The following is a 12,499-nucleotide window of genomic DNA, read 5'->3' as shown; positions in this document are numbered from 1 at the left end:
CCGGCGAAGACCGGGAGCGAAGAAGCTCCTGCGCCCGGCCCCGCAAGAGTTTTCCGGGCCCCTCAGAGCGAGTGAGGGACCCCGCTCCAGGGGCCCCGAAAAACTCTCGTGGGGGCCCATGTGGGGCTCGGGGCCTGGGGCAAATTGCCCCTCTTGCCCCCCCCCCTCTGGGCGGCCCTGCATTTACCTGTCGAATGGTTTTCCAAATTACAAAAATGTCCGTCTTTGTGTCCAAACTGAAAATGCAGATTTCACAGTATACTTCTACCTCGATATAATGCTATCCTTGGGAGCCAAAAAAATCTTACTGCGTTATAGGTGAAACTGTGTTATATCAAACTCGCTTTGATTCACTGGCGCGCACGCCCCCTGGAACGCTGCTTTACCACGTTATAGCCGAATTTGCGTCATAGCAGGTCGCGTTATATTGAGGTAGAGGTGTAGTAACAAATTGTGACAGTGCACCCCCCAACCCTGGCAGGGCCCTGCCCCAGGAGCTGGGGAAAGGGGCGAGCTAGCAAGCTGTGACAGGCCTTCCCACATCAGTCCCCATTCGCCGCCCCCGGCAGAGGACGGGGAAGGCGGGGAGCTGTCGGGAAGCGCTGCCGGGAGCGGCGTGTGTAACACTACCCCGCCTGCCCTCCCGCGGGCGGAGCGCCCAGCTCTCTCTCCTTCCAGGGCAGCGAGGCCCGCGCCGGGGGCGGACGTGGGGAGCGGAGCCGGCGGCGGCGGCGGCCCGGGGCTCGCTGTCGATGGGGGAATGCGGGGTTCCCACCCAGGTCCAGCTGCTTCTCCGCGCCTGCGACCAGGGGGACTACGAGAGCGCCCGGCGCCTGCTGGGGCTGCCCGGGGGCGGCGCGGAGGCGGCGGGCGGCTCCGCTTGCGGGGCGGAGGAGGCGGCGGAGTCCGGGGCGGGCGAGGCGGCCGCGCCTCCCCCCTCGGTGCCGGTGGACTGCACGGACGAGGCCGGCAACACGGGGCTGCAGTTCGCCGCGGCCGGAGGCCACGAGCAGCTGGTGCGGTTCCTGCTACGCAAAGGGGCCTCGGTGCAGAGCCGGAACCACTACGGCTGGAGCCCGCTCATGCAGGCGGCCAGGTAGGGCCGGGCGCTGCCCGTATCCGCTCCCGCGCAGCCACTGAGCATGCTCCGGCCGCCCGAGGGCAGCGCTGGGGCGCCTGGGGCTCGCTCTGCCCGGGGGCCGGGGGGCGAGGGCGGCTAGCGCGCAGGGGTTTCCTGCAGCACAGAGGTCGGGGCGCAGTGGCCTGGGCAATGTCTCTTCTCTAGCAGAACGGCGGCTGCTGGGGGGCCACTCCCCGCCCCGCTTTGACCTGGCTTTGGTGTTAAAAAGTGGCGCTGTTCTTTCTTCATGCTAAGGAAACCAGTTAAAAAACAAAACAACCCCAAGAGCAGAGGAAAGCTGGGGGAGTGGTCAGCGCAGAGCAGAGAGGTTCCTTCCTGAACAGCATCACCTTGGAGTGTGTCGGTTCCTGCCCTTACCCTGGCCAGAGCCCATAATAAACAGGGGTGGGGTTGCCATCTTTCTAATAAAGGGGCAAAGAGTCCCGTGGCACCTTATAGACTAACAGGGCTACCCCTCTGATACATCCTAATCACACAAAAGGAACACCCTTGCCCCGCCCGTCTCCAAGGCCCTGCTCCACTCACTCCATCCCCCCTCCTTCCCTTGCTCTCGCTGTCCCCCACCCTCACTCACTCATTTTCACCAGGCTGGGGAGGGTCCCTTTTGGACTGGGTATTCCAGTTGAAAACCGGACACCTGGCAATGGTCCCCCACATCCCAGCGCTCCTCCCAGGGTGGGCCAGTGGGGCTGAATTGGTGCCTGGGGGATATTGGGTTTTATATAAATAGAGAAATCAGGCTTATTATAACAGAAGTGCATATTTTATCACAATTTCTGATCCAAAATAAATACTTTCCTTAAATCTGTACTCTCAGAGTATAAGCGTAACATCAAATCCTGTGTGGAAAAGGAACAAATCATTTTATGCTAATTGATGACACACACTGATCACTCACAAATGCAAATTCAAACACCTAATTAAATTTACCATAAATCAACAAAGTTAAACATTTCTGGTTAACTTGTGTGTGTGTATATATATATTTATTTTCAGTTGATGTAGGTACAGTATAAGAGTTTAGCATACTGGATAACTGCTGCAGCAAAATTTTCTCACATGCTTTCTATAGGAGATATTTGTTACAGTCAAATTGGTTATTTTTTCAATTCTTTTTCCTCCTCTTAAGGTTTGGACATCTAACTGTGGCTCACATCTTGTTGGAGAATGGTGCTGATCTCAATGCACAGAATAAACTGGGAGCCAGTGTACTTACAATGGCTTCTAGAGGAGGCCATGTCAGTGTCGTGAAATTGTTGCTGGAATCTGGAGCTTTTGTTGATAATTATGACCATTTTAATACCAGTTTGGTTGACAACAGCAAAGAGGAACTGCCTGATATAACACCGCTAACAGCAGCTGCCCAGCATGGATATGAGGCAGTGGTGCACTTGCTACTGGACTGGGGAGCTGATTGTAATTACACTGTGAAGACTGTGGGCTGGAGTCCTCTAATGCTGGCAGCTGTTAGTGGAAAGGTGAGCTTGGCACAACAACTCATGGACAAGGGAGCCAATCCTAACCACCTAAATGTGCTGCATAAAACACCTTTTGAAATCTCCATTGGCTTCAAACATAAAGACATGAAAGATTATTTGGAATCACTAACAACAATCAGACCCCTGACAGGTATGGGCTACTATTCTTTTGGTTTCCTTTCTGCAGGGTTTAGGTTAGACATTTTAAGACATAAGAACCAAAGAGGTAGTTATTAATGTACATTTTATACTTTGAGGCACAGGGCTCTTGATCTAGATGTTCTTGGAGTGGATTTACTCACCTTTGCCTGCAAGCAGGTTTTCTCCAAATAATATGGAGGTATGTTGGTATTTCCATTGTTTTATGGTAACAAGACTGTGAATTCAACTTGAAAAATTAAAAGAAAAAAATTGGTGTTCCCAGTGGGATCCTATTTGTGCTCTTTTAGGGGGAATATAAAAATATTTACCCAAAGGGGCAAAGAGGTTGAAAAACTGAAGACAATTCAGAGAAGAGCTACGAGAATAATTCAAGTCTATAAATCCTACCTTACAGTGAGAGACTAAAGGAGCTCGGTCTTATTAGTTTAACAAAGAGAAGGTTAAGAGGTGACTAGATCAAAATGTAAATACATCTACATAGGGACAACAAATCTTATACTGGAGATCTCTTCTGTTTAGCAGACAAAGGCATAGTAAAGCACATATACTAAAATTGGAATGGAATGTCTAAATGGAAATAAGACAATTTTTTAACAAAGAGAATAATTAATTTTTGGAACAGACCACCAAAGAATGTGGTAAATTCGTTATCAGTTGAAGTCTTTAAAGCAAGATTGAATATGCTTTTTAAATGTATACTGTAGTTCATCCACAAATTTCTGGGTCTGATGCAGGAATTATTGGGCAAAAGAAATTATGCCAGCAAAATTGATGTCGCTCAGGGAGTGTGTTTTTTTACACCCCTGAGTGACAAAAGTTTTGCTGACATAAGTGCTAGAGTAGACAAGGCCTTAATCCTTGCCATACACTGGGGTCTAGCTATATACTCTCGAAAGGGGTAAGGCAGCAGAAAGGGACACTCACATGAGTTTTGCAGCTCTTAAATATCTGCTAATATGCTGTAAGATGGCTGGCTGATGGGCCCGGTGAGGGAAGGAGAATTCACCCCCTAAACAACTTCAAATTTTCTTCTCTCTCTCTTTTTTTTTTTTTTTTTTAAATCCACAACATTAAAACAAAAACTAAATATTCTGGCTGCCCTACAGGGTGTTGTCTTAACCCTTGTCTCCAGGGCTTCACAGTCCTTAGATGCTTTTGTCCAGGGGGTCTCCAGCACAGGCTTTTTTCCAGCCAGCTGCAGTTCCCTGTAGGTGTCTTCCTATCTGGCCTTTCACTTGACAGATGCAAGGAGTCCCCCTTTCCAGGTCCTTTCCTGACCCAGGGTCTCCCCTTTCTGGCCCTTTGCCTAAGAGATAGGAAGCATTCTATACAGTTTTTGAGGGATAGCTCAGTGGTTTGAGCATTGGCCTGCTAAACCCAGGGTTGAGTTCAATCCTTGAGGGGGCCATTTAGGGGTCTGGGGCAAAAATCTGTCTGGGGATTGGTCCTGCTTTGAGCAGGGAGTTGGACTAGATGACCTCCTGAGGTCCCTTCCAACCCTGACATTCTATGTGACTAGAACCAGGTATTCCGTTCAACTACTGCTCCCAGTTTTAAAAAGTCCAGGGAATTCTCATTCTTCCTTTGGTTTCTCTCCTCAGCATTTGACTCTATGCAGTATTTTGGAATTACTCCCTGTGAAGTCCAGTTATGGACAGAAAACTGTCTGTGTTAAAATGGCAACTTCTAACTTAGTAGTTCTGTCCCCCTTTTCTTGATTTCATTTCAAATATATCATTACTTTATACTCCTGTTAGCACTGAAGTGCCAATAATGCTTTGGAAGAGGGAGCTGGATTTATTATCTGACTTGTATACACATAACAGAATAATTTTTCCTTAATTATGTGGTGCCAACAGTTCCTAGAGACTTCACAGAGATTTATGAAGACAAACACCATGTCCTAAAAAACTTAAAATTGGAATAATTTCATATGCAGAATTGTTATCCTCTGACTGCCAGATGCTGGGACTGGAGAGCAGGGGATAGATCACTTGATAATTTCCCTGTTCTGGTCATTCTCTTTGACGAATCTGGCACTGGCCACAGTTGGAAGACAGGATACTGGGCTCGATGCACCATTGGTCTGACCCAGTATGGTCATCCTTACGTTCTTTTATCATTGATAAAAGGATGGAGATGATGGCCTTGGTTTAGAAAAATATTTCTTTTTTATGTGAACTGAGCACATTTGATGTGGAAATCCATGAGTAGAAATGAAAATGGAATCCCACAAAGCCATTTTTTAGTTATGTTTCAGAGTAGACATGCACTTTGGGGAATATTTACCCAGGGGAGAAGCTCACACATTTTATCCCAGAAATTCACACTAATGCTTTGAACCTTATTGTGGGCCTTCTGAAGTGAATGTCATCCTTTAACAGATATTTTACTCTTCCAGACACATTACTGTATAAATTTCAAGATTTCTTTTCCTTATACAGAATAGATGCTGGGTGGCAAACAACTCTACTGATGCTTTATACAGTCTGTAGTCCTGCTCCTGCACTGAGAACCCTGCAGGTGGACCTCTGCTCCCACAGGGCCTATATTAGTTTCTTTGTGCTTTCATCTTTACTGATCAAATAGAAGCCTGAATGTACATTTTGGAGTAAGATAATTATATGTAGAATATTGTGACGGGGATCCCACAGAGCCACACTGAGGTTACTCAGGGTGAACTGCAAAGAATGGGGCAGACAATCCGCAAAGCTGGTGGATATTCCAATATTTAGATTTACCACGCCTGCATAAAACAGCTTCTATAATATATTACTGATTACCCAGAAGCCAACAACACAGGTCCCTTAAAGCAGTGGTTATCAACTGGTCAATCATGATCAACTGGTCGATCCTAGAGGATCTCCCAATGGATTGTGATCTCTGGTGGTGTTGCGTGGCTGCTGCTAAGGCAGACTCCCTGCCTACCCTGGCCCCACACTCTCCTGGAAGCACCATACCTGCAACTCTCATTGGTTGGGAGAGCTGTGAGGGCGGTGCTTGCAGAGAGGGGTAGTGCGCAGAGCCACATGCTCCGCTCCTCACCCCCCCCCCCCGAGGCATGTTGGCCCCTTCCGGGAGCGGTGTGGGGCCAGGGTAGGCAGGGAGCCTGCCTTAGCCTCGCAGCACCTGTCGCCGACTGGGAGCCGCCGGAAGTAAGTGGTGCTCGTGGGAGACCACACCCTAATCCCCAGACAGAACCCCCTCCTGGAGCCAGCACCCCATAACCCCTAATTCACTCCAACCCCCTGCCCCAGCCTGACCCCGTCCTAGAGCCAGAACCCTGTACTCCTTCATGCAGCCCAACACTCTGCTCCAGCCTAGAGCCCTCCCCTGCACCCAAACGCCCTCCTAGAGCTTGTATCCCTCACCCCCTTATGCACCTCAACCCCCTGCCCCAGGCTCAGCCCAGAGACCCCTCCCACGCTACGAACCCCTCGGCCCCAGCCCAGAGCCTGCACCCCCTCCAGAACCACAATCTCCTACCCCAGCCCGGTGAAAGTGAGTGAGGCTGTGGGAGAGTGAGCAACGGAGAGAGGGGGGATGGAGTGAGCGGGGCAAGGCTCTGGGGAAGGGGCAGGGCCTCGGTGAAGGGGGCGGGCAGATCTTGGGTTGCCCTTAGATTCAAAAAGTGATCTTGGGTGTAAAAAGGTTGGAAACCACTGCCTTAAAGCAACCCAGCCTCAGGCCTCCACCCAGACACCCAAGTCAAATATGATGAGGATTACTGAAAATCTTTTTCATCATATAAGAAAGTTGTAGCAACCGCAAAGGATCGGACACATTACCTCACAAGTTAATGTGAATATTTCAGATCTTACCCAAATACATGCTTACAGCCAATCCTTATTAAGTAAATTAAAATTTATTAAAAAAGAAAAGAGAGAGTGTATTGGTTAAAAGATCAATATACATACAGACATGAGTACAGTTCTGAGATCAGATTCATAGGAGAGATGGTGAGCTTTGTAGTTGCAAAGAGTTCTTTCAGAATTAGTCCAATGTCCATATTCAGGGTGATCCAGATGAGACTGGAGATCTCAGTCTTATGACTTAAGCTTCCCCTGCATGAAGCATCAAGCAGATCTGAGATAAAAAAGGATTAAGACCCAAGGGATTTTTATACAGTTCCAGGCCTTCTCTTGACAGCTCAGAGTCCTTAGGTGAAGATTCGTCAATCATGGAGACCTCGAAGTAGACCTATTTCTGAAGCATCACCAGTAATCAGCTACACGGATTAACATAAGGCAATTTATCCGTTAGGCAATTTATCCCAAACTTTAAAGAGACATATAGACAATGACATTATTTCACCCAAGATTCATCTAAATGTTAATATTCCCTTTTGATCTCTGAATCGATATCTATAGTGACAGAGAGGAACTGTCTGTTTACATGGGTAACATCTAACAAGATATAAGTAAACATATACAATTAGTATCACTTCTAATTCTCTAACAATACAGGTTTGCAGTTCACAGTTCTAGCCTATGTAACATAGAATGGCCCTAATTACAATTTACATACTTTTCTAACATGTCTCTAAAGGTTGACTCTGGGTCATTTAGTCTGTGAGCCGCTTAACCCTTTCTGGCCATGCGTCACACTTTGTATAAGATTTGTTGCAATTATATAACAGTTGTAGCAACAATGATTTGCATGGTCATACTCTATTTTTACTTTTTATGCTAAACTAATTGTACTAAAATTTTTTCGCTACGTGACTCACATGTTAATACAGATATTTGTATTTTCTCAGATAATGACAAGAGGCAACCTGATGTCTTTCATGCTTTGAAAATGGGTAAGCATTAAAAAAAAATTCACCACCAAATCTGTTTCTTGAGACTGTAGGACAGGCTTACTTGCTAACATGGAAAATTGAAACTATGTACTAGAGTTATAGGCTACTTTGCTCTTTCCTTACTATTTAGATAAAGATATGAACAAAAGCTACATGCTTAGTGTATCAAAAGACTCAAAATCAGAGGTTCTGACAAGCTAAAAAAGACATTCACTGCCTGTGATTCCTTTGACACACTGGGAGGATATCAAAATGAGAAATCCACTCCAACATTTTCAGGACTCAATTACAAGTAAATACCAAGGTGGATGGGGTGACAGTCATCAAGAATTCTTCTTGCAGTGTTGCAGGAGGACAGGACTGTAACAAGAGCTGTGCCATGCTGATTCTGTCAGTCTTTCAAAGTTTGTATATAGTCCCTCAGTTCCTGCCTGTAGACTAGATGATGTGTAACTAGATTAATCTACCTTTGCCCTGGCTGAGACTGATGACAGGCTGTCAGGGGATGATGGGGTGGGTGCTGATGTCCCAACTGGTATTGGCAATCAACTTCTCTAGATGACAACACTGGAGTATCTTCTGTATCTTCACGAGACCTCAGCAAGTCCAGGACATGGCTTTCAACCTGGGTGAGGCTTTGAACCTGTAGACTCCATCAGTACAGGAAGAGATCTATGCCTTCTTGAGCATGGCCCTGATCAAACTGACCATCTACATACAACCTTCTCTGATATAAGTGTTATCAAGAAGTATAACACTTAGGAACACAGTATAACACAGAGGAAGCACCCACCAGTGACTGGAAAGATAAGGAGACAAGAAATTACAATCCAGTGTACACAGCTAATAGACTACCCAAACAAAGTCAAAACAGATAAATTAAAATATTTCAGCCTTATGCTGATAAGTAAATGTCAGCAGTCAACCATTCGTGCAAAATGAGTTACCTAGTCTACATCATAGCAACCTGGCTTGCCGACAACATTTTCCCCATGCTAGGTCACTTGGGCCCACCAACCCAGTCCACAGAATCACATTAGTAGATGATGTAGCCATAATTCTCACTTCCAGATTCAAGTGCAGGAAATATATACTTGAAACAAAATCTTTGCAGTTCATCTATCTGACCTATAGGACCAGGGACAAATCCAGACTGGATAGCCTGCTAATCCACAGACCTTTGGAGACCAGTGACTTTTTAGAAGAGCAGCTTGAAATGCTATCTGAAGAGCTGAAGATCTGTTGTCTTGAAACACCAACATTCAAATGGATGATGCCACAGATGCAGCAGTACAAAATCTCTTATCCCTGCTATCAGGTGGGTTGTTTACCTTTCTTCTGCAAATCTGAGGTGGTGTGGTCTAGGTCATTCAGGACAACAAGTTTCTAATATACTGTGTCATCAAGCAAAGAGGAGCAACAATAGCTAAGTGTTTTGGCACTCAACAGTGGAAAAAGTTCTTGAAGGGTCTAGATAATGTTTTTCTACCAGTCAAAGACCCAGTTACCATCTGGGATCTGATGCTCACTAACCTATCTATAAAAAGAGGCTTCCTGATGACGGTGACATGAATAAGGAGAGTAAGTAAACTATAGAGTCTTGTGCCTGACCCTCCATTTCCCGTTTTTCACAAGACCATGGTTGTTATACATACCCACCCCAAGACGTTAACGAAATAATTAACTTTCTGGTGTGAGTGTGTTTCCCATAAGCTTCATGCACACCATGAAGAAGTTAGGCTTTACACAGTGGATTTTAAGAGAGCTTTGAGTTATTATGTAGATAAATCTAGGGTGTTTAGAAAATTACTTAGATTTCTTTTTATTCCATATGAGAAACATTGTAAGGGAAATGTCATTGCTTCTTGACATCCGTCCAGATGGATTAGATTGTGCACAGAGACTTGTTTGCATTTTAGCTAGTGTTCCCAAATTAGACAGACTTTGGGCTAATTCAACAGGAAGTACCTCCTGTGGTTGTCTTCATCACGGTCAAACTGAGAAGCATAGGATTATGTTTACACAATGATAATACCTAGATTTACCTCCAGATCTGATGCTAGGTTTGGGAGTGCTTTTACAATTGATGTTCAATTACAAACTCTTCAGCCCACTTATCTCTGGAGTTTGTACTGCTTGTCAAACTAGCAGTACTGAAAATGGGCAGAGACTACTCTGACAAAGAAAGGGATGATACTTGCCAATAATTGCACTTCTTCAAGGGTGTTGCGTCCCTACATTCATGCTAACCACCCATCTTCCCTTTTTTCCCTCAGGGTATGTCTACACTACGAAATTAGAAGTCGATCTTTAGAAAGTGATTTTATACAGTCAGTTGTGTTTGTCCCCACTAAGCACATTAAGTCGGCGGAGTGCATCCTCAATACTGTGGCTAGCATAAACTCATGGACCGGTGCACTGTCAGTAGCTATCCCACAGTCCCCGCAGTCTCCGCTGCCCATTGGAATTCTGGGTTAAGCTCTCAATGTCTAATGGGGCAAAAAGATTGTTGTGGGTGGTTTAGGGTACATGTCATGAGTCTCCCTTCCCTCTTTCCCTCTCTCCATGAAAGCAATGGCAGACAATCATTTTGCGCCTTTTTTCCTGGATTACCCGTGCAGACGCCATAGCACAGCAAGCATGGAGCCTGCTCAGCTCACCGCTGCTGTCGTGAGCATTGTAAACACCTTGCGCATTATCCTGCAGTATGTGCAGAACCTGGATAGGAGCTGCCAGCAGGAGGATGATTGTGAGGAGGACATGGACACAGACGTTCCTGAAAGCACGGGATGTGGCAATTGGGACATCAGGGCGGCAGTGGGGCAGGTTGATACAGAGGAACACTGATTCTGGACCCGGCAAACAAGCACAGACTGGTGGGACCGCATAGTGTTGCAGGTATGGGATGATTCCCAGTGGCTACAAAACTTTCGCATGCGTAGGGCCACTTTCCTGGAACTTTGTGAGTTGCTTTCCCCCACCCTGAAGTGCAGGAATACCAAGATGGGACCAGCCCTGACAGTTGAGAAGCAAGTGGCGATAGACCTGTGGAAGTTTGCAACGCCTGACTGCTACCGGTCAGTCGGGAATCAGTTTGGAGTGGGCAAATCTACTGAGGGGGCTGCTGTGATCCAAGTAGCCAATGCAATCACTGAATTTCTGCTAACAAGGGTAGTGACTCTGGGAAATGTGCAGGTCATAGCGGATGGCTATGCTGCAATGGGGTCCTTAACTGTGGTGAGGCAGTAGACGGAACGCATATCCCTATCTTGGCACCGGACCACCTTGCCAAGTACATAAACTGCAAGGGGGTACTTCTCAATGGTGCTGCAAGCACTGGTGGGTCACAAGGGACGTTTCACCGACATCAACGTGGGATGGCCGGGAAAGGTGCATGATGCGCGCATCTTTAGGAACTCCGGGCTGTTCGAGCAGCTGCAAGAAGGGACTTACTTCCCAGACCAGAAAATTACTGTTGAGGCTGTTGAAATGCCAATAGTTATCCTTGGGGACCCAGCCTACCCCTTGCTCCCATGGCTCATGAAGCCGCACACAGGCAGCCTGGACAGTAGTAAGAAGCAGTTCAACTATAGGCTGAGCAAGTGCAGAATGGTGGTAGAATGTGCCTTTGGACGTTTAAAAGTGCGCTGGCGCTGTTGCTGACTAGGTTAGACCTCAACACAACCAATATTCCCATTGTTATTGCTGCTTGCTGTGTGATCCATAATATCTGTGAGAGTAAGGAGGACACGTTTATGGCGGCGTGGGAGGTTGAGACAAAACGCCTGGTGGCCGATTGTGAGCAGCCAGACACCAGGGTGATTAGAAGAGCACAGCTAGGCGTGCTGCGCATCAGAGAGGCTTTGAAAACCAGTTTCATGACTGGCCAGGCTACGGTGTGACAATTGTGTGTGTTTCTCCTTGATGCAAACCCGCCCCCTTTGTTGATTTGAATTCCCTGTAAGCCAACCACCCTCACCCCTTCGATCACAGCTGGCAAAGGAAATAAAGTCACTATTGTTTTGAAACCATGCATTCTTTCTTTATTAATAAGGTAGTCCGGGTGGGGTGGGAGAGGAGGGAAGGAGAGGAGGACAAGGCCACATTGCTTATTGTAGCCACACTACAAATCAAAACTGTTTGAATGATAGCCTTCTGTTACTTGGGGCATCCTCTGGAGTGGAGTGGCTGGGTGCCCGGAGCCTCCCGCCCGTGTTCTTGGGCATCTGGGTGAGGAGGATATGGAGCCTGGTGAGGAGGGCAGTGGATGCAGCGGTGGTCTGTGCTCTTGTTGCCTTTCCTGCAGCTCCACCAGATGCCTGAGCATGTCTGTGTGCTCCCCCATTAGCCTCAGCATCGCCTCCTGCCTCTTCTCATCGTGCTCACTTAATGCTTTCCTGGACTCTGCCACTGAATGCCTCCATGCATTCAGCTGTGCCCTATCAGTGCGGGAAGACTGCATGAGCTCGGAAAACATGTAATTGCAAGTGCGTTTTTTTCGCCTTCTGATCTGTGATAACCTCTGGGATGGAGATGGTAGGGGGAGCATAGAAACATTTGCACCTGCGGGGGGATAAAAAGGGAGAGTAGAATTTAAGAAGATACATTTCTGAGAAGAAAAGGGAGACTCTTTCACAGCGAATCAAGCAATTCACAGCAGACAGCACGTGTGCTTTAGGTACAAGTCACATTTTGCCTTTTATATTGAGCGCCTGCTGGTTTTGTGACACATCACACACGGCTGGGCAACAGAATTCAGTTTCCAGGCAGCCATGGTAAGCCAAAGGGTACACGGGGTTGGCTTCTTCCGCCTTCATAACATGTGGGAATGGTTTTAAACTGCAGCACCTTCCTTTCCCAGAGCAAGCAATGCCGGTTGGGTTTGCCATTTAAAAGGAGGGGCTGCGGTTTTCG

At 47.0% G+C, this 12,499-nt stretch overlaps 1 protein-coding gene across 2 annotated transcripts in view; it reads left to right on the top strand.

Annotated features, from left to right (window-relative positions):
- The first annotated feature begins 653 nt into the window (after positions 1–653).
- The window catches only part of ANKS6 (ankyrin repeat and sterile alpha motif domain containing 6), a 92,065-nt gene continuing 80,219 nt past the window's right edge, over positions 654–12,499 (top strand). Inside the window, exons 1-3 of one of the 2 annotated variants that reach the window (XM_045006747.1) lie at positions 654–1,096; positions 2,271–2,770; positions 7,541–7,585. In XM_045006747.1, coding sequence (XP_044862682.1) covers positions 753–1,096; positions 2,271–2,770; positions 7,541–7,585 — 889 coding nt within the window. In that variant the 5' untranslated portion in view covers positions 654–752. The remainder of the gene's footprint in view (positions 1,097–2,270; positions 2,771–7,540; positions 7,586–12,499) is intronic. The other variant, XM_045006746.1, reaches the window with a different exon arrangement.

Source organism: Mauremys mutica, chromosome 2 (genome assembly GCF_020497125.1).
Source record: "Mauremys mutica isolate MM-2020 ecotype Southern chromosome 2, ASM2049712v1, whole genome shotgun sequence".
NCBI lineage: Eukaryota > Metazoa > Chordata > Testudines > Geoemydidae > Mauremys > Mauremys mutica.
This window is presented reverse-complemented; position numbering and strand designations above follow the sequence as displayed.